The 26,976-nt window shown below is 44.4% G+C and overlaps 2 protein-coding genes across 8 annotated transcripts in view; one reads left to right on the top strand and one right to left on the bottom strand.

The window, feature by feature from the left end:
* The window catches only part of TPK1 (thiamin pyrophosphokinase 1), a 321,965-nt gene extending 302,993 nt beyond the window's left edge, over nt 1-18,972 (top strand). For 4 of the 7 annotated variants that reach the window (XM_066627433.1, XM_066627430.1, XM_066627431.1 and 1 more), the window contains one exon: nt 17,673-18,972. In XM_066627433.1, coding sequence (XP_066483530.1) covers nt 17,673-17,797 — 125 coding nt within the window. In that variant the 3' untranslated portion in view covers nt 17,798-18,972. The remainder of the gene's footprint in view (nt 1-17,672) is intronic. The other 3 variants (XM_066627436.1, XM_066627437.1, XM_066627435.1) reach the window with 1 other exon arrangement.
* A 416-nt stretch (nt 18,973-19,388) lies between these two features.
* On the bottom strand, nt 19,389-25,150 carry SEC61G (SEC61 translocon subunit gamma). Its single transcript, XM_066627438.1, has 4 exons — nt 25,043-25,150; nt 22,451-22,550; nt 21,128-21,230; nt 19,389-19,521 (listed from the first exon to the last, which is right to left on the bottom strand). Exons 2-4 carry the CDS (start codon nt 22,542-22,544, stop codon nt 19,512-19,514), a joined length of 207 nt encoding a protein of 68 aa, XP_066483535.1. The 5' UTR covers nt 22,545-22,550; nt 25,043-25,150; the 3' UTR covers nt 19,389-19,511.
* Nucleotides 25,151-26,976: the final 1,826 nt, after the last annotated feature.

Here is a 26,976-nt window from a genome sequence, read left to right as displayed (position 1 = left end):
CCAAGGACTTCAGTGCAAATAGAAGTAGCAAAGAAAAAAATGTAAGCGAGAACACACACACACAGGACTTGAAATGGGGACTTGACTCATTGCAAGTCTAGACTAATTTTTTAGAATCACTGGCCTCAAGTTGCAAGTTGAGTCAGGGTCAGTTACTTCCATGACTCAAGTTGACTCAAAAAAACATGTTTTTACACAACTCAGTTAAGTCAACTCAAGTTGAGTGCTCATCCCTGTTAACTCTTTAGCTTCTAGTCATTGTTAAAAGTCACTCAGAGCTTTGCCCTAGGCCTCCTGGATGCTTGGCTACATACTGCTAGGTTTCTGAAGAAATCTCCCCATAACTTGGAGGGTGTCTGCTGCTAAATGATTTTAGATTTTTGGCCTAAAGGAAAGAATTTCAATATGATGCTGTCTGTCAATAGACTGCTGTGGAACCCCTGCCTATTGTTGAAGATTAGCAGGACTGTTCTAGGTCAGCTGTGGGAGGGGGTCGATTTTTATCAGCAACAGTGGAGGAAACATTAAAACCATCGGGGGAAAATATTAAAATCTTGTTACAGCCATGATTCCGATTGGGTCTTCCCCTCCCAGCAGCTGCTAGTAAATGATTTTAAAAGACTAGGAGATCCAATTGATTGCAGATCTCCTGCTGTCACATCTAATTGTGCCCTAAGTGAGAATGATGAAATAATCAACATTTCTAGATTTGTGTGCTTGGCAAAGGTCTTATCATGACCGATCAATATGTGGGTGACTCTGTGTTTTGGAGGTGTTTACTGGGTACCAATGTCTGCTTAGCAAAGCAGAATGTCAGGGAGGGAGGGATGAGAGTTGTCAGGCGAGATGATGAAAAGCTTGGTCTATAAATCAGGCCTACTTGACCAGAACTCACTGCAGCCATAGCAAGATATGCCCAGGGGGATTTCATTCCTTTTCTACTGTGGCTGGTACTATCTTTTAACCCCAAGTACCTGAAGCTAGTTGGGATTGATAGAAATCCAACCAAGCAGTTGGGGTTAAAAGGAAGAGAAGGCTGCTATGCATTTGATTTAATCTTTTTTTTGCTTGCACTTTTGTAGACTTTGCACACAGATGCTGTAGTGCAGTGACATCACTAGGGTGTTTGTCACCCAGTGCGGGAGGCCAGAGCGTCACCCCTATGATGGACGACCTCCCATACAGTGGGTGGGGCAATGCCCAAGGCATTGATGTATCATTCCACCTGCTTTTTTTCACTATAACTTTTGATAGAATAATATATTTCAATGTGGGTTGTTCCATTGCATTCTGCATGAAATTGTGCATTAATTGATATATAACATGATGGTGCTATTTGAATATACCAAGATTTTAAAAATTTTGGTGAGTAGTGGTGTCACCCCTCATGCGTGTCACCCAGTGCAACCCGCACCCCCCAGCGACACCACTGCTGTCCTGAGAATTGTGCAGACATGCCTCACTGTCTCAACTTTTCACTGCATTAATAGTGCATTATCAGTGTGTGATGGTGTAGCAACCTTGCTATCCAATCCCCGCAGCCATTTTTTTTACAGTTACATCAAAAGTGTTCAAGCAACTGCTGTGGGTCAAAGTAAACAGTATACGTATTGCAAGGGCATGTATTGCTTTGCTTTCTCTAAGACTGTGTATCTCACTTTTCTTTCCCAGTTATAGGATGCCCCAAATGGCTATATAACAGTGTAGTGATTTTGTTTAATAAAAAGCAGCTCATGGGGGCTGTAAATTTGATTGAAGTAACAGTGGAAGGGGGGAGATTGACAGGCCATTTTTCTAGCCAAACTCAAAATAATGGTAATTCAGGGGGGAGGGGCAAATCCTTCTTGGCTGCTCCTCCAACCAAATTCACTGTCTCCCGTCGCTGCATTTACAGTTTGAAAAAAAAGAATGAAAAGAATGTCAAACGTGCCTTCTGTGCAATTTCCAGTGTGGCCTTTATACCATTTCATTTCTCATACCAAATCAAATTAATTTAGATCAAGCAATCCAGCGTAAAGAGTATCAGTCTGTGTGAAAGGTTTAATTATAAACTGCTTTGTGTAGGCTTTTGTAGAGGTCATCTCAACAGTTTATAAAGAAGGATCAGTTGCAAAGAACAATGCCTCATATGCTTTTTGTTCACATGGTGATGCTGTAAGGCCACAATTTCCTTCCTGGAACAGAAGTTGTACTCATGCAGAGACCTCTTCTGCTTGACCCTTTGTATGAATGCCAGACTCCCTCCGCTCACAGAAGGAGCTTGTAGCTATAGAACATCTCTACATGAAGTTGAAGCACAACCCCATGCAATTAGTTGTGTGTGTCAGGAGTGAGGGTGGTGGTTGCCTGCCTGCCTTCAACATCAGGGTGCACACACTACATGGGAAACCACTTTTGAAATGGAAGGTCTTTGGGGGCAGAAGTTGTTTGTTATACGGCCTGGGGCATGGGTCTGCTGTTTGTATCATGTTGTCCGTCTCCAGGTATCTCAGTGATTCCAAAGCATAAGGAGCCCTCTGCAGATGTGGGTCAGGAGTGCAGACAGATTGATTGATTGTGAAAGACACCCAGATGATGAGGGTGAGACTGTTCTGCTTCCCTGGCAAGGATCAGAATCCACAGTCCTCTCAAACCACCCAAGACCCCCAGCCGAGAAGAATAAGGGAACCCTGCAGGCTCCCTGGAATGCAAAGCTCAAAGTCTGGACTTTTAATAAATTTTAGCTAGCTAAGAGACAGCTCTCAGCTTAGACATGCAGGGGACACACTCTGCTATGTTGGTGTTCAGCTGAACTGTCACTAGGATCTCTTCAGATTTTATGCAGTCCAGCTTGAGATCCACTGCTTGATCCTTGCAGATAAGTGCTGGACAATTTTAGCTTCAGCCAAGTCTCATTCAGCTCATGTTTTGTGTTCTGCAGATTCTCAGTTCAACAGTACAGGATAGTTGCGGAGGAAAAAAAGTAAAAACAAAAAATTCCACTAGGTATTCCACACCCTCGCCTAAAGTAGTTCTTTGAATCTTGGCCAAAATAATTGTGATACACTGAAAATGGTATTATTCTTGATAATAATACTAATAATAATAATATTGATATTAGAAATGGAATCCCACTTTGTCAGACGGGCAACAGACGTTCTCCTGAAATGCTGTTTGAGAAAAACCAAACTAACAGTTTGTTGAACATATTAAGTTTACAAGGCCCTACAGAATTTGTGGCAGAGGCTTGTTCAGTTTGAAGGCCAGTGGTTCCTACTTGGTATTGAACATCTATAGGATTTTGCATAAACGAGTCATTAAATAAAACACAACTGTAATGACTTCTAATTGGGAAAGCAGAGATACCAGAAGTACGCGTATTGCTCATTCATCAAAAGGATGTTTCTTCAGTTTAAATGAAGTCATAAAATGAGAAATGATTTTTAACACACACACACACACACACACACACACACACACACACACACACACACACACACACACACACACACACACACACACACACACACACACACACACACACACACACACAGTAATGCTTTAGCAGTGGTTCCCAAACTTACCATGGTCAATGGCACCCTTCTTTCATGACAGCCTCTTCTTCTCCCCAGCTCTCCCAAGCACTGCCATCCTGGATCTTGTGAGATTTTGCACGACCCAAGAAGAGACAAGAAAAAGAGGTGGTGACAATCCTGCGAGCTCACCATGGCACAAAGTTTGGGAAACTGCTTTACAGTGAGGTAGCAAATCAGGGCATATTCTGTATGCCCCTTCAGAAGTTACTTTTCCTGTTTAAAGACTATGTACATGTAAAGTCTGGTTTGGGCATCAGCTCTTAGTCTTCTTTATCATCAGCCATCAAGAATTTTTCAAAAGCTTACTTCGAAAGAACAACCACGTGCGGTGTAATTCTAACCCCTGGCTTAGGTCAGCACAAGTCACTTGTGCGAACTCGGGAGTGTCACAAACGTGCATGATTGCACTGACATTAGAGTTGGGAGGCCAGAGCAAGGAGTTGCGCTGGCCTGCCCATGCTGGATTCGGACTCAGTGGGTAAGTTTGTGTCAGCCAAGCTTGGCCAATGCAGGGGTCTTGGGGGGCATGGGGAGGGCAGGGAAGAGGCATTTTGGGGCAGGGCAGGCAGTGGGTGGTCCCAGGGGTGGGTGGACAGGGAGTGGGGCCAGGATCTGGCGGTTGTGCCAGATCCTGACCCCATTCCTGGGTGGCGCAGAGGCTGCTCCAGTCTATTTGGATTTGTGCCACCTCCTGAGGTGGCTCAGATCCAAGTAGACCCATTGGGCCAATGCAGTGTGACACGAGGTAAGGGGAAAACTCTCCCCTTGCCTCAGGTTGTGCCAATTCTGTCCCCAAACTTGCGCTGGATGCAGCACAGGCCCGCCGACCTGGCCTGCCTGCTCCAGTGCAAGTTAGGATTACACCCGTAACCATATTGTATATAATTACCTGATTCGATTGGGCACTTGCCAGTGAGTTCCTTCCTTGCCAGAGAGGATTCTTGTGATGTGAAGAGACAAAGGAAGGGGAGATACTTTGATACAATGCTAATGAAGCCCATATAATGCTCTCAGATACATCTTGTCATTTCACTGCAGTGATGAGGAAATGCTGCTTCAGAGGAAGATAAAGATAAATGGAGTTTCTTTCCTAACAGAAGTGTAATAGGCCTGCCTAAGTGAATGGAAACAAAATAAGTAAACTAGATCGGTCAAGAGAAGGGCTGCAGTGTCATTGGCTGTCTATTGCTAATCAGTTCTTACCCCCGCCCCCCCACACAAATAGTATTTTTGGTACTTCAAGGAGAATCGTCCATAAAACATAGCGATGGGGTGTGGGTGTGTACATAGGGCTATTCTTTTCACTTTCCACTGAGAATGTAATGTCGTTTCCATATATTCTATTAACTTCTCCAAAGTTATGGCTTAGTTTATTCATGGAAGCTTTGCAGTAAAGCTGTTTGTTATGAGGCTTAGTTTGATCAGAAGCTGTTGTGCGTTATCTGAGCTTTATGAGCCACATTTATAGAGTGGCAAAGAATGGCTCTTCCTAGCCTCCCTTTCCAACCATCTGGTAGAAAAGAATCTGCCAAGCATAAGCCTGCCCAGGATCCGTTTGTGTCATGTGTGTCTGGTAAACATATGGTGGGCAGGTGTTGTATCATTGCACCAGATAAAGCTGGCATAAATTTAACCACTTCCCTGCGATGCGATTGTTTCTCATTGGCTGTGGTCTTTGGAACTGTGTTACGGAGAAACCTAATTCTATAATGAGATCAATAATAGTGGACAACCATCTCTACCCCCGCCCCCAAACAGCCTGCCTACCATCATTGATCTCTCCTAGCAATGTGTGTCATAAGGGAGCTTTGAGTGTGCTCTAAGGCAGTGCGACTCCAAGTGGTGGAACAAGGTGGTGATGGGGCAGGGAGAAGGGTGGATCAGGCCCAGGAAGGGGGGTGGGTTTGGCAATGGCAGTGCATACCAAACCCCGACCCCCCCCCCCCGGGCCTGATCAACCTTCCTGGGTTGACCAGTTTTGAGCTGGCACAGGTCTGAGTCGACCCATGATGGCTGACTAATGTTCTCTTCCCCCAGGGAGGCCTCCCGTGGCCAAAAATCCCCTGCAAAGCTGTACCGGCACCACTGCATCGCCACATGGGAATTTAGTTAGAATCACCTCTCTGCCCACCTGTGAAAATTCTTGGTCACACTATGAAGTGGCAAGAAATGGCACTTATGCTTGTTTGCGGCAATGGTCTGGTTTTCTCTCTTTTTAAAATATTGGTTGTTGTTGTGCCTCTGCAAATGGCCACCATTTGTAAAGGCGCCGTGCCTTTAGTAGCACCTACAGTAGTGACAGCACTCTTGATGGGGGCATTTGCTTCTTTAAACAGAGTATCAGATCATTCCCCCATAAGCAGAGATGACTGAAGCAGCACTTTGAAGCACTGATAAGTTCCATGGTAGCTGATGATCATCATTTTTTTTCTTTTACTAAACTGAGCCAGAAAGTGATTCTACACATTCTTTTTAAAAAAGACAAATCCCATGTAACAGACGCTCGCCCACGCATGAATTCAAGGTCACCAGCAGTGCTAACTGGGTGAGTGATTTCCGGCAGGATTGATTATAGAATTTAGGAGTATTAGAATCCTCTCTAAACAACAAGATGAAATGAAACCACAAAACAAATCCCCCTTTTCCTGTAGTAGTATATAGTCTCCGACACTCATTCTCTCGATACCGAGCTAAACAAGCGCATCGGTAAAGCAGCTACCACGTTTTCCAGACTCACAAAGAGAGTCTGGTCCAACAAGAAGCTGACGGAACATACCAAGATCTAGGTCTACAGAGCTTGCGTCCTGAGTACACTTCTGTACTGCAGCGAGTCATGGACTCTTCACTCACAACAGGAGAGGAAACTGAGCGCTTTCCACATGCGCTGCCTCCGACGCATCCTCGGCATCACCTGGCAGGACAAAGTTCCAAACAACACAGTCCTGGAACATGCTGGAATCCCTAGCATGTATTCACTGCTGAAACAGAGACGCCTGCGTTGGCTTGGTCATGTTGTGAGAATGGATGATGGCCGGATCCCAAAGGATCCCCTCTATGGAGAACTCGTGCAAGGAAAGCGCTCTACAGGTAGACCACAGCTGCGATACAAGGACATCTGCAAGAGGGATCTGAAGGCCTTAGTAGTGGACCTCAACAAGTGGGAAACCCTGGCCTCTGAGCCGCCCGCTTGGAGGCAGGCTGTGCAGCATGGCCTTTCCCAGTTTGAAGAGACACTTGGCCAACAGTCTGAGGCAAAGAGGCAAAGAAGGAAGGCCCATAGCCAGGGAGACAGACCAGGGACAGACTGCACTTGCTCCCGGTGTGGAAGGGATTGTCACTCCCGGATTGGCCTTTTCAGCCACACTAGACGCTGTGCCAGAACCACCTTTCAGAGCGCGATACCATAGTCTTTCGAGACTGAAGGTTGCCAATACATAGTATATAGTCAGTTCCCAACAGGCAAACAACAGCTAAGTTAAAAGAGGTGTGATTCCACAAATGAAAGAAATGGACTGTAAACCTATAATCTTAATCTGGTTATCGTGGTTATAAAAACCAGTTCCCACCAGGTTATATAACCAGGTTATATATCGTGGTTATAAAAACCAGTTCCCACAATTGGTTGCACACCATGATAACCATGGTTGCAATCCTATACACACTTTCCTGGGAGTAAGCCCCATTGAACACAATGGGACTTTTGAGCAGACATGCATAGGATTGTGCTGCAAGAAAAGTAAGCTAGAATAGACCTTTTCAGATGTTGTCATGCATGGAGGTGTCACTCCATTCCTTTACTTCCTCCCGCAGAAGTGAAGGGTTGCCATTCATTCCAATGGAGAATAATAAGGCACTGTGCATGTGGATACTGCTAAAGTGAGGACAAAAGCTACCCTCCATCCCCAACACTGGGTGGCTCAGCTTTAATTGGCAGGGCCTGCACAGGTGCTTACAGTGCATCTCTGAGGACCCCCCCCCCCCCCCGTCACTGCACCAGACAGGCCTTCCCAGTGCACTCACATACCCACCTTTCATAGTGATGATGACCACCAACATTTTGCTTGTTAGAAAGACAGAACAGTCAGGTGGAAAGCTGCTATTCTTCAGATACTCACTGACCTGTGAAGACAAGCTGGTGCATTACTAACACATACCTATTTAAATGCAGATTTTGCTCCTTAGACACAGACTTCAGGGAATTCCTCTCCAGATACATGGTAATAGTCGAGCAAATTGTAATTCAATATTTCACTTTAACTTGTGTTTCAGCTTATTGATCTTCATTTTCTATCACAGGATTTGCCCCATGGGGAAAGATGGAGTTTGCATTCATTTTAATAAAGCTTTTAATTAAATATTAATTATTTCTGATGTTCCACATATTCAGTTTTGGCGAGACTGCTGTTTCTTTAAAAAAAACCTAACTTTTCTACCTACTTCTGTTTTCAGTGATGGAAACAGCCCTAGTTTGATTTTACAGATTATAGAAAGTATTGGGGGCAAAGCTAAGAGAGAGTTTACTACAGTTATACTTTACCTTAACTCCTGTACCAGTGCGTACTTCTGAACTTCAATGTTATCTGTTATGGATCCCTCCAAACCTTTACCACAGGGATGGACTACAGCAGGGGTGTCAAACTCATTTCATACAGAGGGCCAAAGTTAGCATTTGGGGCTCCAGCTGAGGGCCAGAAGTGATGTCATTAAGCAGAAAGTGACATCATTAAGAAGCTAATGGCCAGATAAAAACTTCTGGGGGGCGCATCCAGCCCCCAGGCCTTATGTTTGACACCCCGGGCTAGGGTCACCACAGTGTGACTCGAGTCTAGCTCCTCCTCCACCTCTCTGACTTGACTCATGCACGAGTTACAGCACATGCCCACAGCCACTTGCCCTCAGAACTCCCCAAGTCATTTTGACTCAAGTCAAATTCTCTTGTGAAGCAAGCTGCGGCATGAGTTCAACGCAACTACATGGAAAAGTCAACCACCATTTCATTTATATAATCAAAAGCCAGCTGTTGTTGTTATTCAAGCAAGTGTAGCAGAGCAGTGAGTGCAGAAAAACAACCAGTTCCATACTAATCCCAGCAACAAAACACCTCCCCTCATTCTCACCACAACTCCAAATTTCACCTTCAAAAGGTATGCCAAGGCATGCAGCAACAGGGACTAGGAGGCTTCCCCATCTCCTCCTTTTCCCCCTCCCATTTGCTTCTCAAGTTGCTCCTAAGGCAAGAAACCAGTGTTCTGCCAGCTTCCCAGTCCAAGCTCCACCTGGAGAATTATGCTCACTTTTAGCTAATTTGCTTCCCTTCTTTCCTCAAAAATGACCCTAGTTCTGCCCTGCAGCACTGCTAGACCCCACCACCAGGGTAGTTTGCCTGTTCCACCTGCAGAGGACCTCCTTCCTTCCCTCTCCTGCCAGCAGCTCCTCTCACCATGACAGCAGCACCTTGGTCCTCCACAAGTCTTAGGCATGGTAGCCAAAGACCAATCTCACTTGTCTCCAGCAGCCTCCAAAGTCCATTCACACATCAGTCCATCAGCAGTGCCATTAGCCATTAATTCCTCAGTCCATTTATATACACTCTCCCTTCCTCAAGCGCTTCTGCTACCCACACCAAACTCTCCATCAGGTGCTTTTATGCCTGAGGGCCCTATTGCCTTCAAGTAGCTGCAGCACTCTCCCTGCTGAATGTCCAGGCCTTAATCCTTAAAGGAGCCACTGCTGACACCACATCCTATCTCCTCAAGGTATCTTGCGTGCTTCCAATACACTCAGCCCTGTCCCTTGGCTTCTCCTTCCATCCATCCTTCATCCAATGAACATCAGTTCTTTCAGAGATGGACCAGAGCCCAAGTCCACCTCCCTCCTCATGCTTGATGCAAAACTAAAACATTAACCCCTGCTTCCTGGCTGGAACTTCCCTACTGTTCACCTGGTATGAATGATTGCCCCAGGAGGTCTTTCATGTGCCAAAAAAGTCAGCAAATGTTCATTGCTTGATGACCGAAGCATCAACGGGTGACTTGCATGTGGGAATGAACAAAACCAGACAGATCATTTATATTGCCCCAACACAGTGCTTTTCAGTGGAACCAGTTCATACATCACAGTCATTAAGTGTCACATAAATGGTCAGGTTTTTGGCATCCCAGGCTTGAGATTGTTATTAGCCAGGATGTGGCAGGAGGGCCTGATATCTGGGCCTGGTGTGAAGCAATCAGCAAAGCAGCGCAGCTGATGCAATCAACTGTGCCTGCTGCAGATGGGAGTCATGTGACTTGGGGAGAGATGAGTGCTGAGTCATGTAGGCTATGGAGGAATGGTGCAATGCACCACTGGACAGCCAATCAGAGTGGGTCACAAGACTGTCTTGTGACTATGAGGTTGCCTACTCTGATTGGCTGGACCCAGTATATATGGGGGCAAGCACAGACTTCAGGTGTGGGCTGCTGGTTTGTGTATTGACTTGGATTGCCTTATTGTGACCTGCTGTATCTCTGACTTCTGGACTGTATGACTGACTACTCTTCTGCCTGCTCCTTTTACCAATACATGTTTCTGCAACAAACAAGCCTGTGTCTGCTCCTTTGGCTCTGTTTAGGATTGCCTGCTTTTTGTGCTGTCTCCCTATGCTCCCTTGCAGCTTTGCTATTGGGAAAGCAAGGGCTATCCTCCCCTGCTGACCTGACATGAATGATGAAGCATCATGAAATGAACATCCACTGCTAATTGGGTAAGAGACACTTTTTCAGCAAGGGGAGAGTAACTGGCCCATCTCACCCTAGTAGTGTCTTTTCTAGTGGCTGTCTGCTGGTGTTCTTTTGCATCTTTTCAGATTGTGAGCCCTTTTGGGATAGGGTGTTACCAAAAGGGCTGTTTTTGTTTAAGGGAATTATTTGCACAGTCCAGTTGGGACATTAGGATCTCAGGCTGGCTAACAAGATGGCGTAATGCAGAGAAATACCCTTTTGCTTAAAGAGGATACTGAAAGATAAAACCATAATCTTTTTGTTGAAAGTTATTACAAAAGAACAAAGGTAAAAAAAATGTACATGGAGAAACTGTAAAGGTATGTTTCTTGGTCCTAATGATTGAATATAGTGTACCTAGCTTTCATGGTGGTTGCGTGTGAAATATATTTAGTGCATCCAAAGAAATCAGAAGAGGAAGGGGTTGTAGGGAAGGATTTTAGGGGTCCCTGCTATGCCAACTCCAGCTGCTAGCCGGAGAAGGGGGGGGAGAAGGGAAAGAGTTCCAGGTGCAAGATAGTTACCTGTCCTGTAGAGCAGTGGGAGGAGAGAGGGTCCTGTGGAGAGGACTCTAACACAACACAAGTGTGTTGGACCTTGGAGAGAGAGAGAGGGAAAGAAGACCTCTCTTACAAGGGTTGGGAGATAGTCCCTACCTGCTAAGCTGGAAGGTAGTTTGATTGCTGGTTGCTTAACAAAATGCTGGGTGCTTGGAGTACTGCTTTCATATGTTCAAGTATTCCTGAAGTTTGAATGGGGATCAGGACATAGGTATCAGTTTTCAGCAAAAGTCAATCAGGGGGTTGATTACTATCTTCCTAGAAAGGGGACTTAACAAAGACTATTTTGAAAAAATACAGGATGTAGTTACAATACAATGAATCAGAAACAGAATTTTGTTCACCAAAATCATGGAAGGCAGTTCAAGTTTGTATTGTATTCAAGGCTGAAGCAGGCCTTTGGAACTACAACAGAAGGCATCTATCTCCGGACCAGATCAGATGGAAAGCTCTTCAACCTCTCCAGACTGAGAGCAAAGTCCAAAGTCCAGCTGAAATGTCTGCGTGACTTCCTCTTTGCCGACGATGCAGCTATCACTACCCACTCTGCCAAAGATCTCCAGCAGCTCATGGATCGTTTTAGCAAGGCCTGCCAAGATTTTGGACTGACAATCAGCCTGAAGAAAACACAGGTCATGGTTCAGGATGTGGACTCACCTCCCTGCACTACAATCTCTGCGCATGAACTGGAGGTTGTCCGTGACTTTGTGTGCCTTGGCTCAACGATCTCCGACACTCTTTCTCTCGATACCGAGCTAAACAAGCGCATCGGTAAAGCAGCTACCACGTTTTCCAGACTCACAAAGAGAGTCTGGTCCAACAAGAAGCTGACTGAACATACCAAGATCCAGGTCTACAGAGCTTGCGTCCTGAGTACACTTCTGTACTGCAGCGAGTCATGGACTCTTCACTCACAACAGGAGAGGAAACTGAATGCTTTCCACATGCGCTGCCTCCGATGTATTCTCGGCATCACCTGGCAGGACAAAGTTCCAAACAACACAGTCCTGGAACGTGCTGGAATCCCTAGCATGTATGCACTACTGAAACAGAGACGCCTGCGTTGGCTCGGTCATGTCGTGAGAATGGATGATGGCCGGATCCCAAAGGATCTCCTCTATGGAGAACTCGTGCAAGGAAAGCGCCCTACAGGTAGACCACAGCTGCGATACAAGGACATCTGCAAGAGGGATCTGAAGGCCTTAGGAGTGGACCTCAACAAGTGGGAAACCCTGGCCTCTGAGCCGCCCGCTTGGAGGCAGGCTGTGCAGCATGGCCTTTCCCAGTTTGAAGAGACACTTGGCCAACAGTCTGAGGCGAAGAGGCAAAGAAGGAAGCCCCATAGCCAGGGAGACAGGCCAGGGACAGACTGCACTTGTTCCCAGTGTGGAAGGGATTGTCACTCCCGAATCAGCCTTTTCAGCCACACTAGACGCTGTTCCAGAACCACCTTTCAGAGCGCGATACCATAGTCTTTCGAGACTGAAGGTTGCCAACATGTCCTATGTATTCAATACAATTCAACTTGAACTGCAGTTCAAGTTGCAGTATTGTAGGAGATGCTTAAAACAGAGAGTTGTTTAAGACACAAGAATTCCCCCAGAATGTGTGACTATTGGGGGTGGGTGGGTGTGTGTGTGTATAAACTAACAATGAGCTTGTGGCTTGACCAAAGTCCTGGAAATGTGGCCTGTATGCTGGAAGAACCGTTTAGCTTGCATGATATTATAGTTCATAATAGAGCATAACCCGGTCTAGAAAGAAAGAGGAAAATCATAGCTAAAAGGTAAACGGGGGGACTTCCGCGTAACAAGGGAGCCATTAGTTATTTGATTTTCTCTGTAAACTGCTTTGTGAACTTTTTGTTGAAAAGCAGTATATAAATACTGTTAATAATATATGTGAATTGTTTTACAGAAGTACAGAACAGTTGAGATTAATAGAAAAGAACTTTCAACAATTAGTGGCAGTCTACAGCAGTCGAGGGAGGATTGTACCAGACGATTTTCTTGAATATGCAGGTCTTTCTGGCTCCTTTCTTGTCTTTATTGTGTCCCTCCCCCTCACACCTGGTGCATACAACTCCTGATATGGCCATGCTAGATAAATATCTCCCTTCCCAAATCCCCCAGCAATTCAGTTTAAATTCGTCACTTCTGTCCCATGGCTTTTATCCTCTTATGTTCCCCTAGCATTTCTGTCCTCATAGGACAAGTCCTCATAGGAAAAAGAAAAAAGCTCATTCATGTACTTTTGAAGCTGTGTCTTCATCCCCTAGTGATTGTATGTAGTCTTCATGGCCATCTTTAAGAAATGTAGCTCAGGAAACAAGCACATAATGGGCACATTTCAGCCATGTGAACTAGAAACTTTTTAAAAAAACAAAAAACTAGAATTTCAATAATCAAATGAATGAATATCCAAGCATCCAGTAAAGTAAGTTGTTAACCATGGAATCCACACATTTTTTACAATTTTGCCAAAAGATGGTTCTGGTTACAACTTTGTAGGCCACCTTAGTGAGCATGACCTGGAAAGTTTCCTGTTCAAATGTTACATCAGCTGTGAACTCATTGAGCCGTTCTGGGCAAGCCAAAGCCTCAGTCCGCAATGTGTGAACAATAGTGCTCTGTTTACAGGATAGCTGAAATGAATATTAGGCTATTGTAAGTGACAGACTTCAGAAATCCCAAAATTTTATATAGAAATGCTAAGCAATCAGTATCACTAGCATTATTTCCAGTTTGAAGAGGCTTATCACTTAACAAGCTACTGGGATCAACAGTTTTATTTATGTTGCAAGCATCATAAATAAGCCCCCACCCTAAACACTGTCAATTAATTTTGCATTCAAAAAGTTGGAAAAGTTTTGTTTTTCAGGACACACAATAATGTTAACTTTGCCACCTCAGCTTAATTCTCACCATAGTTACTTGTTTGGTCTGGAGGTGCTGTCATATGTTGAGTGAGTCCCTTGGTCCATCTCATTCAATCTACACAGTGACTGGCAACAGCTGTCCAAGAAGTCTTGTCCAGCCCAATCTGGAGAAAACTGAGATTGAACCTAGGACTTTTTGCAAGCAGAATGCATTAAAAGCTCCAGCTCTTCCTCACTTACCTTGTTGAGAAGACTTTGCTGGGGCTGGACACTCATAAGAATTGTGGGAATCGAATGGTGTTTGTTTTGAATTTTCACTAGTACTTCAGTACATTGCTCTTGCAAGATAAAAACTGCATAGCATCAAAGATGAAAGCTGCCACCTACTGTACACAAAGAGCAATTGCTAAATTGCTTATCTGAACAATTTCTTCATTGTCATCCATCTGTATCACGTTCACAGCAAGAAAAAATGTCCTTCTCCAAGGGTTCTCGCTAAGAAGCAGAGAACTAGTTTCATATCTGCCATACTTCCCCTTCAATTTGGTGTCCCTTTCAACAGTATCTCTATATGACAACACTCCAGGTGTGCTTTGTACCTTTAGATAACTTAGGACAAGTAGGAAGAATAGTTCATAGCAATTGTATAGCAGTTTATATGTATGATTGAGCTGTAACCCTTACAACCTCATCATAGGTATCTCCTTATTGTGGATGGGACATTGAGGCTGTGAGGGAGTGGCTTGCCTAAGGCCACCTAGTAGAATCAATGCAGAGGCGACATTGAACTCGTTCCAATTTCTTAGCTCAGTCTCTTGCTGCAGCTCAGGAGAAGTTTCCCAAAAGTCTAATAAAGGGGTGCCCAAACCCTGGTCCAGGGGCTATATGTGGCCCTTGGGGATCCCCAATCTCAAATGAGCCTCTGGCCCTCTTGAGATTTGCTGGGCCATATGCTGGCCCAATGCAACCACTCTCAGCGTGAGGGCAACTGTTTGAGCTCTCATGTGAGCTGTGGGCTGATGGCTCCCTCCACTGTTTGCTGTTTTATGTCTGTGATGCAGCGAAGGAAGGCCAACTTTGCTTTGTGCAAGGCCTTTTATAGGCCTTGCACTATTGCGAGGCCTTCATTCATTCATGTAAGTTCCATCTCGAATATATTCATTTATGTAAATTTATTCAAATTTTAAATATAAATTCTTTTTTCCCCAGCCCCCAACATCACTGGTCTAAAACATCACCCACATTTGTAAAAAGTATGAATGTTTAAGACCTACCACCAGAGAGCCCCACATCCATGTGTTTTTCCCTAGATTGCTGCTCAGTATTCCAGTAATTCACACAGTAGTCTTCTCTTGGCAACTGAATGATCCACTCACACACTAAGCAATATGCATCAAAAGCAACCCATCCCCCCCCCCAAAAAGCCTATTTAGGCTTTGCCTCTTTCCAATCAGAAGGGCAACAGGCATATCCCATTGGGTACAGCACTGTTATGGGCTCCCAAGAGTTCATTCATTTATTTCCTTTAGTTCATTCATTCATGTTTTAGAGTAGTTTCACAGCACACATTTTGTATCCCACACTGCAGACCAGATCAACCCACCTAACAGGATCACAATGAAATTGTGAATGTAGACAAACTGTATATTCAGGAGTAGGTAAAGAAAACAATGCAATTGTTCCCTGCTGGAAAGCAGGGAAGGCAATTTAGGTGAGGTTCTATTTTGTGATTTAAGTTGCAGGGGGAGGCTGAAGGGCTTTGCAACTGGGTTATTTCGGAATATGTGCATATGTTCATTTTTGGCTGCTCTTTTCCCATCGTATTGTTTCCCACAGACAGTATTCTGTCACAGTACAAAAATGTTTGAAAATCAGGAAGATTCCACGTGGGTGGGGGATGTACTTTCTGCATGACTTGGGGCAGGGTATTTGCCTTTTATTGTAAATTTTATTGTAGGCAGAAGGACTTTTCTCCTGATGTCAGTGCAATCCAAAATAGTGAAATTGTTGTGATTGTTAAGGGGACAGAACCATAATATAGGAGGCACTTCTGATAAAGTGGAAGTTGTCATTAAAAAACCCTAATAATTAATTAGGAATTACAATGAAGTAATACAGTAGATTCCAGCCAGTCACCCCCTATGCAACAGGATCAAATGACCTGATTACTTGGCAGCAGGGACCTTATCATAAAACTTACTTCCAGGAAAGTTTTTCATATAAGTTTTCCATAGAAAATTGCAGCCAAAGGATATACAGGCTCAACCTTGTTATACAAAGATTTTTTTATATGCGAATTTGACTCAACATGAATGGCCACTGCAAATGAGGAGGAATGTACTGTTCCCTGGAGACAGGGAAAAATCCACCCCTTTAAAATCAGTTTAAAAAACTGCTTTTTACTGTTGTAGAGACAGTCATGCAAGTGATTTCAGGATCTTTTGCACAGGGAGGGGGAAATCCACAGATTTTTCTATCTCAAAGCTGAGATAGTACCCTTTAAAGGAAAACAGTCATTTAATAATGCAAGAGAGGGGAGCTGGCTAACAATCCATCAATCATTCTCTCTCCAGGCTTCATTCCTCCCTTCCCCCTGAGCATGTGAAAGGCTAAACAGCAGTGATTATCACCCATTCTTTCCCCCTCACTGCTGCTCTTCTTGAAGGAAGGGAAGCCTAAGCACCTGGAGAGAGACTGATTGCCTCTGTGTGCATTACAAAAGGTCAGCAAGGCTGTTTCTAAATCACTGGAGAAAAGGGACTTTGTTTTTTTAAGTGACTTGCTTTAGTGCATTTTTTGCCATCCACTGAGTTATGGGAATGGAACCCTCACTTACAATATTACTCAAACAGCAAGAGTAGGTGTAATTTTATAACCGGATGCTTTCCACTAAAATCACTTCCCATTCCTCAGCTTATGTATCTCATTTTCCCCTCATTCATCATTTTTGGAACTTATCAATTTTTTCTTATGTTCTCACCCTTTCCCTTTCACCAACTGCCCCATTGTTTACCACTATGGTACCCTACTATTCCGCACTTCTCCATGTCCTTTCCCCATCACCTACCACTTCCTATGGACATCGCAAGGACAGGCATGTACACTTGTGTACATTTTAAACAGTGGTTGAACAAGGAGTTGGGTCAAAAGTAGGTAACCCACTGAAAACAGTGTGACTGAAGGAAAAGGAGTGGAAAATTCATTGTTAGGATTGGTATAACCTCACTGCATGAAAGGCAAAAAACCATTGACAAGAAAAGGTTGCATAGCAAAGATTTCAGGAGGGTGATTATTGCTAGACACCCAATGAATATGGGCTTAGTGCCACTTGTCACACTGAAAAGATTTGTTACCTGCTCAAACCTGTTTCACCTTCCATGAGAGCAAGTGGCACTGTCAACCATAACCAGAGCTTGGTCGAAGTAGTACATCAAGCTGCAGATGGCTAGTATGATGCTTTAATCAACCTATGAGGCCCAATATAATGGGTATCTACACAAGTGGCAGTGAACAGAGGTAGCCCTGAAGATAGGCAATAGCCTTTATGTTTTCATCTTAAAGAAACTCTTATATCCCCAACTTTAAAACAGAGGGGCTATCTAACTATAGAGTAACAGTTGGGCTGAAAAAAAAATTTCTTAGGCTCACTTCTATAGACATTTGTCCCAGCCAGCTATTAACTTTTACCAATGCCATTTTTGAATGGTGCAGTAGGGTCAGCAATACTGGCCGCTGATTCACTCCCCGAAGCCTGTTTTCAAAGCACCTAAGAATATGAGCACTGGACCAATGATGCTAGTTTGAACTTCCCTTTTCAAATTTGTTCTAAATACCAGCAAGCTTTAGGGACTTGAGAGTTTTGTTTGTGTTGTTAATTTGCCTTCTTTTGAATTCCTCACAGATGGAAGTGTTCTCAAGTTTGGGACTCTTGTCAGCACTTCAAACACCTATGATGAATCTGGTGTTGTAAGCATCGAAACAGACAAGCCTCTGCTTTGGACGATGGGCATCAAAGAGCAGGCTTAAAAGGCCACCCCTCACTCTGAGTTCAACCAAAGCCTTAAAATAGGAGATTTCCAGGAAAAAAAAGCTTCAGCTGCTGATCAACATGGAATTGTGATGCACTTATACATCAGTCATTTTACTGTTATGATTCAAAATGTTATGCACAAACATTTTTTATGCAACTAAAGTCTGTAGAATGGCAAGGAATTTATGGATTTCCATTCTTGGAACCATGCTATATTTATAAATTTTTTCAAGTCTAAAAGTGGATGTAGTTTTAGCTATCATGTATTTTTTTAAAAGGGGGAAGAGCTGGTAAACAAATTGATATTATAATCCATCCAACAACTGTTAATTTAAACTATATAAATTATATATAGTTTCACTAAAGGCAGCTTTGCAGCTATCTGTAACTGAAGTGGTTAAGACTGCCCATAATAGAGCCTGCTGTCATGGAACTTGCCAAAACCAAAATTAACCCATTTCTGCCCATTTCACAGGTGTACACATTTTATTCCTGTTGAATATATGCAACATAGGGCAGAAATGGCTTAAACAGGTGAGCATTTCACTTGTTCTCAATGTAAGCAACGTTTTAAGTGCAATTATCTACCTTTGCTTTGGAGAACTACATGCATTAGTGGGGGAACCTGGAATGCCACCTGATGACATTTCCGCCCTACAAAGAAAGCTCTTTGCAGTGTTCCTCAGTTACTTCAAATGTGGAAATATGACAATTCTGGTTTTATTTAAAGAGAGAGTGAATGAAGGAGCTCCTTTGTTTCTGTGGTCCTTAAATAAAACCAGAGTCCCACACCGGTACACTTGGGGGGCGGAGAGACAATGCAAGGCACGTGGTAAGGAGGCAGGTAAACAATTTTACACTCACTTTTACCAGGAGCAGAACAAGGCAGCTCACATCAGCAGCAGGCTGGGAGGAGGTAGTAGCAAACGCAGGTTGAAGGGCACCTCAAATTTACTGCCCCCTTTCCCCCCATCCCCGCAACTCGCCACTGATGCATCCAGCATCACCTTGCCTCATGGATAAGCCACCATAAGAGATGTTGAGCAAAAGGCATTTGACCATAACTGTCAAAGTTTTTAACTGCAAATCCTGTTTTGTATTCTTTTTAAAGGAAACAGCACAATGCTACATTATGTAAACAAATATTGTATTACTTTTACATGTAATAAAAACTTGCTTTTAAAAATGAGGCTTATGTTTTTGACATCACCACAAGAGGGAGGTAAAGAGTTAGGATCACTTTAGGTAGGGGGGGTTGTTTTTGTAGCCTGACATCTTTGGGTGGTATCCAAAGAAAGTTAGCCATGACTTAGCATTGTTAAAATAAATAAGTCATGGTTAACTTTCTTTAAATATAGCCCAATGAGAACTAAGTTTGTAGCAAAATGCCTATCTTTCAAGCATGGTGTTCAGTGTGTTCCAACACAGTACTTAACAACTTTGAAGAAATGAAATGTTTTATAAGCCGTTACCCAATTTTTTTTCAATGCTTTCATCATCATGTTTACAAGGGATAAGACTTTAGGAGTCTGGGATCAGCATGAATTTGCATGCGCTCACATTAACCAAAAAAGATGCCTCACCAGGTTTACTTTAAAACCCAGTTTATATCGGCAGTAAAAAGAGTGAACAAGGTGATTAAGCCAGCAAGTCCACTACATTTTCTTATGTCGTCATGTGTGATACCAAGTCGCAAGTATCCAGATGCTTTTAGCCACCCCTGTAAAAAATAAGAAAATATGAATTAGACACTCTGCAGTGTGCTATTTAAGGTATACAAGCCTGCAATTCTTTTATTCAAACCAATTCTGCAATAGTGTTACTCAAGGGGTACTAGCAGACCTCAGAAATGAAAAGAAAGTCAGGAAAAAACTGTAGGGGAGCAGAAAGCACTGGAATATGGCCAAAATTCAACAGAACAGAGCCCAAAGTGCTCTGGACTTGTGGTCCTGGAACAGCAGCCTCCCCCTCCCCAAGCTTCACAGCAAAAAATTTCTAAAACCAAAGCTTTTGCAAAGGAAGTTTGTGCAAAGGCAGTTACAGGCCCAACCTTGTTATACAGATTTTTTATACATGGATTTGACTCAACAGGAATGGCCACTGCAAATGAGAAGGAATGTGCTGATCCCTGAAGGGGAAAAATGCACCCCTTTAAAATGCTTTTCTCACTGTTGTAGAGATTTTTATCTGAACAGGATGAGAAGGGCCCTTTAAATTAAAGGAAAACAGTCCTTTACAATAGTTAGAGAGAGGGCAGCCAGCTGAACAATCCATCAATAATTCTCTCCCCAAGCTGCCCCCTGAAAGAAAGATGATGTTTCTAAGGGCCTGGAGAGAGACTGATTGTTGGATAGAGTCTCAATGACTAACTCAACATCACAATGGTCAGAAAGGCTGCTTTTAAATCACCAGAGCAAAGGAATTTGTTTTTAAAATTGATTTGCTATAGTGCAGAACAGAACCCAAATAATGAGACTCAGCCTGTATTTGCTTTTCAAAGAAAACAAAATGATCACAAGTATCTTTTTGGATCTCAGTCTATGTCTAGAATGAGGAAACATTTGGATATAGGAAATTCCATATAATTCAAATGAAAAAGCAGACTGTCAACTTCAAGGCACAAATATTTAATGGCTGGACAAGACCCTCATCACTGTTAGGTCATAAACTAAAATGAGCCCTCTGAAAGCTTGGCAAGGGAAAATAGGGATGTTTGCATGCCCCCCTCCATGCATAGATTAAGCAATTTCTGGCCAATGCATATCTGCAACAGGGACCAAACACATCTGTGGGCCAGGAAGAAATGGGTTAAGCAGCACAGTAAATCATACACACATACATCCAAACACACAGTCCTCTTTGTGGCAGAAAGATTGCATAAATCTTGACTACATTTGTGTTCATGCTCCCTCATTATGTGAATGAAGGGCCCATTTCTGAAAGCAAGCAAACTGGCACCTTTGATCAGCACCACTTCCTTGAAGGGTCAAAATGCTTTTGAGGAATAATTTAGACTTCTTGCATTACCATCTCAGGATGGCAGCATCTATATCCCAAAAATACATAATCTATGATAGAGACCCCAGTTAGTCATCAATGTTATTTTAAGACTATCAATACCAAGAGAAAGTATTAAAATATTTTTTTATATAGCAGAGCTCATTAACAGCCCAATCCTATGCATGTCTACTCAGAAGTAAGTCCCATTCGTGTCAATGGGGCTTACTCCCAGGAAAGTGTGGATAGGATTTGGCTGAGAGTCTACTCTTAAGTGGCTCCTTGCACATTTTCATTCCAGCAATGACTCTTTTGCTACAGTTACTTACACAATGATGTTGTTGATTGGAATATGGATCAGTTTTACAAAGAAACCAATAAATCCCATTATCGCAAAACCTATTGCTGTTGCCATGGCAATCTTCTGGAATTCTACAATTAAAAATATCATTTGTTGAAACACAAGTAAATAAACACACAACTGATTTTAGACAGCATGTACTAAATGGATTTGAATAGTTATAAAACCAGAAACCTTTCTATCTGAAGCCATGAGTCTATGAGATGAAAATCAACTATTTTTTCCTCAGATTTAAATTTGGTTTAATAGGGAAATTGATGGCTAGCACCCTTTGATTTTAATAGAAGTGGTAATAAAATATGTAAGAAAATCAACATCCTGATTATGTACAGTTGTGTAGGAATATCAACCTGCATGCTCTTTATTGTAATACATTAGTGTGTTGTAACACATTAAAGGATTTTGTGGTGGAAGAACCATCTGGCGGCAACTGGCTGAGCTACTCTGAGGCCACAGAGGAACTTGGGACCATAGAAAAGGAATGTAGCAAACAGGATAGAGCAACCCTCCAAAGGAGGATTTTTTGAGAAGATGATCACAACCACATCCAACTGTAAGCTAAGGCCTCTAGCCATGTTACATACTGTGATTCTGTCCTGTAGTAATTCAGTGCACCCCATACTGAGCACTTTCTTGGCCCTAGTAATCTTGCCAGCTAAACTGTGCTAGCTGACTAAATTTACATTCACAATGAACCTGCCCTCTCCACTCCCCTTTCACTCCCACTCCCCTGCCATGAGGAGGCAGTGTCTTGTCTGACATCATGTTGAGCTCAAGAACCAATACCAGAAATGAGCCCCTCTCCTTCTCCCTTACTTCTCCCCCTACCCAGATCAGACTGAAGGTTTGCCCCCAACATAAAGGGCCTCAGAAACAAGAAGTCCGAGGGACACAGTGGCATGAGGGAGAGCAACATTAGAAGGCAACAGAGAAGGGCAAGAACTCTCCTCAATACTTTAATCTTGCTAGAATGGCAAGATAACATGTGCATGATGCTTGCTCAGAATTACTCTCCCCATGTCACCTCTAGATTCCCTCACAGCTCTCAGACATACGAATTCAGCAAAATGTATATAAGCCAGAGAAACATGCTCCTTGGCTTTAAAAATGCAACTGAGTAGTATGGGTCTCTTCAGAAAAACAACTGAATCTTTTAGCTACACAATGAAAATATAAGACTCAGTACAGAAACCCAACACAAGGTTACTTACGAAATAGCTTATTTCCTGGGCTTAATTTGCAACATTAGTGCACAATACAAATTACATATTTTTCTTCTTAATTACTGTACCTTTCCTGTCTGGCTTTGTGCATCTTTTAACAAGCCTGATGGAATCTTTCACAAACTGACGGCTGGGCTCCACAAATTGCATTACTTGATCCATGATTAACTGCAAGAACAAGACAAATACTTTGCAATGTAAGGTTATTCTGTACAATCACCTTGAAAGTTGCCTTCAAAACACATTTTAGAGGTGTTTAAAGAGCAAATGAAACAAGTTCATGACTCTTTGTCTTCAAATTAAATTTAGTTTAAAAAACCCAAATCAGTAAAAGATTGATACTAATTTAAACAAAAAACTACAACTGCTGGATGCTTAGTTTGAGAAACACATAATTTTTTTTCCACTTGCAAAGCCCAAATATCTCAGCATCCATAGCCTTAGTTACTCCAACTTTTTCCTCTACCGATTGTTGCCCCCCAATATCCAGTACAGTACTTCTTGGCTAGGTATTTTGTCATCTGTCTGAAGACACATTGCACTAAGGTTGCCATCTATTGAATAAAAGCTAGTATCAAAGAAGCAGCAGCATAACACCATCAATTATGACTAACAAACTGTGAGGCTCCCACACCTTCCTCACTGAAGTTTGCCAACCCTCCAAGGATTGGCCTAGTTGCCAGAAATAAGCATCAATTGCCAGATGATTCTGACAGCAATCCTGGAACTTTACAGCCTCCAAGAATTTGCAACATTGCCTCACGGGGGGGGGGGGGGGGGAGAGAGAGAGAAAAAAATACACAAGGCTAGAAATAGCTTCTGACCTTAGGAATAGCTTCAGTCAGAGTTGGCAACCACACCCCAACGCCCCCTTATTTTGCCTCTTCCTGTTCCTTTAAGGCAGCGGTTTACAACCTTTAGGAGCCCAGGGACCACTGAGGCAAAAAGAGTCATGGACCACATGCAGCTGTTGGTGGTCTGGCCTCCACCCTCTCTGGTGGTCTGTCTCCCAAGCATTCCCCTACAGACTATCAGAGGGGTCAAAGAATAGTCTGCCCACAGACACAACTGACACTTAAGTGGTTGTGGCTGCAGGCAGTCTCCACCCTCTTTGGTGGTCCACAGGAGATCGCTTGCTCAGCAAGACACTGGAAGTGATCAAATGTGATTTTTTTTTTCTTGGGACCTCCTGGACCACTTCTCAAGGTCTTGCAGACCACCTGTGGTCCATGGAGCACAGGTTGAGAGCCAGTGCTTTAAGGAATATCAAGCAGTTCAAAACTTATGGCAAAGCTACAACAGCTTAATATCAGGGGAGGAAAGGGAACCTGCATAAGCACAGCTCACAGATTTTTTTAAAGTTACATCAAACACAATAGCATTGATAACCTAATGCCTTAAATTGTATAGTTAAATAAATGATGTGCTCTCAGTGATTCACATTTCATGTATACATGTGGTATTTAATTTCACACAGCTTAGCAGAACACTACACACAGCCCATGACCTATTCACAGTGGCAGCTTTGGGAAGGTGGAATTAACCACAAAGCCCAATTCCCTTTGTGATCCTCCTGGGGGTACAGTAACAGCGCCATCCTGTGCAGGGTGACCAGATGTCCTCTTTTTCCAGGACATGTTCCGTTCCTTGGTCTCATGACCTGGAAAAGAACTTAGGGGCAAATCTTATCCAACTTTCCAGCTCCATTGTAGCCACAATGCAGCCCCGTGGTAAGGGAACACATGTTCCCATACCCTGAGAAGACCCCAGTGACTGCCCCTCCACCACAGGGCACACCCCACTGGCACAACTGCACCAGCACTGGAAAACTGGATAGGATTGGGACCTTAAGCATCCTCCTGTACCCTGTGAGTGGGTCCCTGCAGGCAGTACATAGCCTTCTTCCAATTAATAAGTTATATGCAATATAGTTTTAAATTTAATAGTAAGCAATATAGGATTTAAATTAACCACAACCACATGAAATCAATATACGACTGTTTCCAGCTTTTATTTTGCCGTGTCCTACATTTTTCTTGGATGCCCTACATTTTAGGGTGCCTTGTATCCTCTTTTGTGCTTACAACATCTGGTCACCCTGATCCTGTGGAAGATTACTTGGAAGTAAGTTCCACTGGGTTCAATGGGGCTTCCTCCACAGGTTAGCGTGTATAAAAGGGTGGCAAGCCTTAAGACAACCTCCAGCTTAAATGCAGTGCGTGCCATGGAGCCAGGGGCTCCAGTGGAGTATGATACAACACACAACACCACACCAGGGACGTATACTGGATTGTCTCAACTGCTCCAACTGGGCTCCAATGGAGTACAGCACAACACGCCACACGCAACACCAATACACACACACACACACACTCTCTCTCTCTCTCTCTCTCTCTCTCACACACACACACACACACACACCGCAAGGACGTATACTGGATTGTTCCAACTGCTCCAATGGAGTACAGTACAACACACCATACACCACTACACAACACAACACGCCACTACACACACACCCGGAGGTATACTGGTTGTCTCAACGGCTCCCAGCCCTCCGGGGGGGGGGGAGAAGCTCCAGGGACTGGAGGCCTCAGCGGCGCCCGCGCAGCCTCCCCCGACCACCAGCCCCGCTAAAGGCCGGAGCGCCCGCGACTCACCCGCTCGGCCTCGCCAGCGCCGCTCCGAAAGACACGTCGCCGTCCGCGCCCCGCCCTAAGAGGAACCGGAAAGGAGTACGGCCCGGAGAGGCCGCCGCGTCAGCGAGCAGCGCCCTGCCCAGGCCCGAGAGGGCTGCAGCCGCCGCTGCGTCCCGGCACTGCCGGCTCTCAGGCGCAGCCCTGTGCGGGGCAGAGGAAGCCACTCCTGGAGCCCCGGCCTGAAGGGGCGGGGCTCGAGCCTCCCACCTCCCACCGCTTGCACGCAGCCCCCCCCCGCCCCCGCTGAGAGCTCTTTCACCCTCCTTGACCCGGCCTGCAGGTGCACACCAGGGACGGGCGGTGGGTGAGAGGCAGGTGAGGCAGAGCCTCCCCGCCGTAGTGCTTGGAAAAGCAGCGCCACCAGCATGAGGGGCCCAGGCACACACAACACATGGAGGCAGGTGAGGCAGAGCCTCCCCGCCGTAGTGCTTGGAAAAGCAGCGCCACCAGCGAGAGGGGCCCAGGCACACACAACACATGGAGGCAGGTGAGGCAGAGCCTCCCCGCCGTAGTGCTTGGAAAAGCAGCGCCACCAGCGTGAGGGGCCCAGGCACACACAACACATGGAGGCAGGTGAGGCAGAGCCTCCCCGCCGTAGTGCTTGGAAAAGCAGCGCCACCGCCATGTGAGGTGCCCAAGCACTCTCAACCCATGTGCTCTGCCTCACCTACCTCCATGTGTTGTGTGTGCCTGGGCCCCTCACGCTAGTGGCTCTGCCTCCACACCCATCACATGTCCCTGGTGTGCACATCTGGTTCTTTTACCTGGAGCAGGCCTTTATGACTGCCCCCCTACCACAGGATATAGCATGTGCCCCGTGGGCACAGCTGCACCAGCCCTGGAAACTGATAGGATTTGGCCCTAAGTCTGGCAGGAAGCCTTGCCACAGCGTGCAAGGGGCCCCTCCCCTCCCCTCCCCTCTGGAGCCATTCCAGGTGATGAGAGCAAAATGGAGGCAAAATACATCAAAGGGGAGGGGGAGGCCCCACCTTGCATGCTGTGGAGAGGCTCCCTGCCAGATTTAGTGGGCACCCCCTCTAGCTATGCCACTGCCACTTGTGGGTAACCAACACTTTCAATACAATACCGGGAGTTCCAGTTGTACCTGCCTTTTCTCTGACCCTGTGATCTGATGTCTTCGCGGGGGTTGTGCCGTGTCTCCCCCTCAAGCCATTTTGCTGTCTGATGGAACAAAAACATAATGCAGGGCCAATGTTTAATTAAATTGGTCTTACTACATTTTTGACACATGGTCAAAACTTGGTCGCGCCCATGTTAAAGTGGAGGGAACGCTTTCAAAGTGGCCACAGATAGTCCAGAGGTGGGAATGGAATAATTAAAATAGATTGAAGAAAAAGTTAGTGATTATTATTTTTTTTTAAAAGATTTAACTCCGTATAATAGCCTAGTCTTCCACTAGCAGGTTGATAAGACAAACGCAGGGTTCTTTTTCTAGCATTCCAAACACTATTACCAAACTTTTTAAACCAACTTTTTTAACAAGCTCTTTTTTCTTCCTGAAATAGCTGCTAATGCTTTTTGCAACCATTAAATTTAGTAAGCACTTGTTCCATTCTGTCTTTAAAATTCTCTCCTGCTTTTTAACTATATGACAGAAGTCTTGTGAGTTCTATGACAGAAGAAGTCTGTGACTACCATATGACAGAAGTCTTTCAACAGGTGGATTGTGGCCTTACGTCAGGTGGGCTGCAGCAGTGCTGCCACAGCCATTTCTTCTGAGGCTCAGGCCTGTTCAGGTTCCCAGAGTTAATAGTCCTACATGAAGTCACTCTTACCGGAGTTTTTGGCTTTGATAGGACTCCCTGGCCAACCAGGTTCCCTAATCTCCCACCAATGTGCCCATTCTCCACTGCCACATCACTCCCTCAGCCTAG

Source organism: Tiliqua scincoides, chromosome 5 (genome assembly GCF_035046505.1).
Source record: "Tiliqua scincoides isolate rTilSci1 chromosome 5, rTilSci1.hap2, whole genome shotgun sequence".
NCBI lineage: Eukaryota > Metazoa > Chordata > Lepidosauria > Squamata > Scincidae > Tiliqua > Tiliqua scincoides.
The sequence above is the reverse complement of the archived record's forward strand: the minus strand, read 5'-3'. Positions and strand labels throughout refer to the sequence as shown.

Bases quoted from the DNA above. Each gene is read 5' to 3' on its own strand.
- SEC61G (XM_066627438.1), bottom strand. From the start codon at position 22,544: ATGGATCAAGTAATGCAATTTGTGGAGCCCAGCCGTCAGTTTGTGAAA. The intron at 21,231-22,450 runs GTACAGTAATTA...TTTTAATTGTAG, and splicing joins CACAAAGCCAGACAGGAAAG to AATTCCAGAAGATTGCCATG.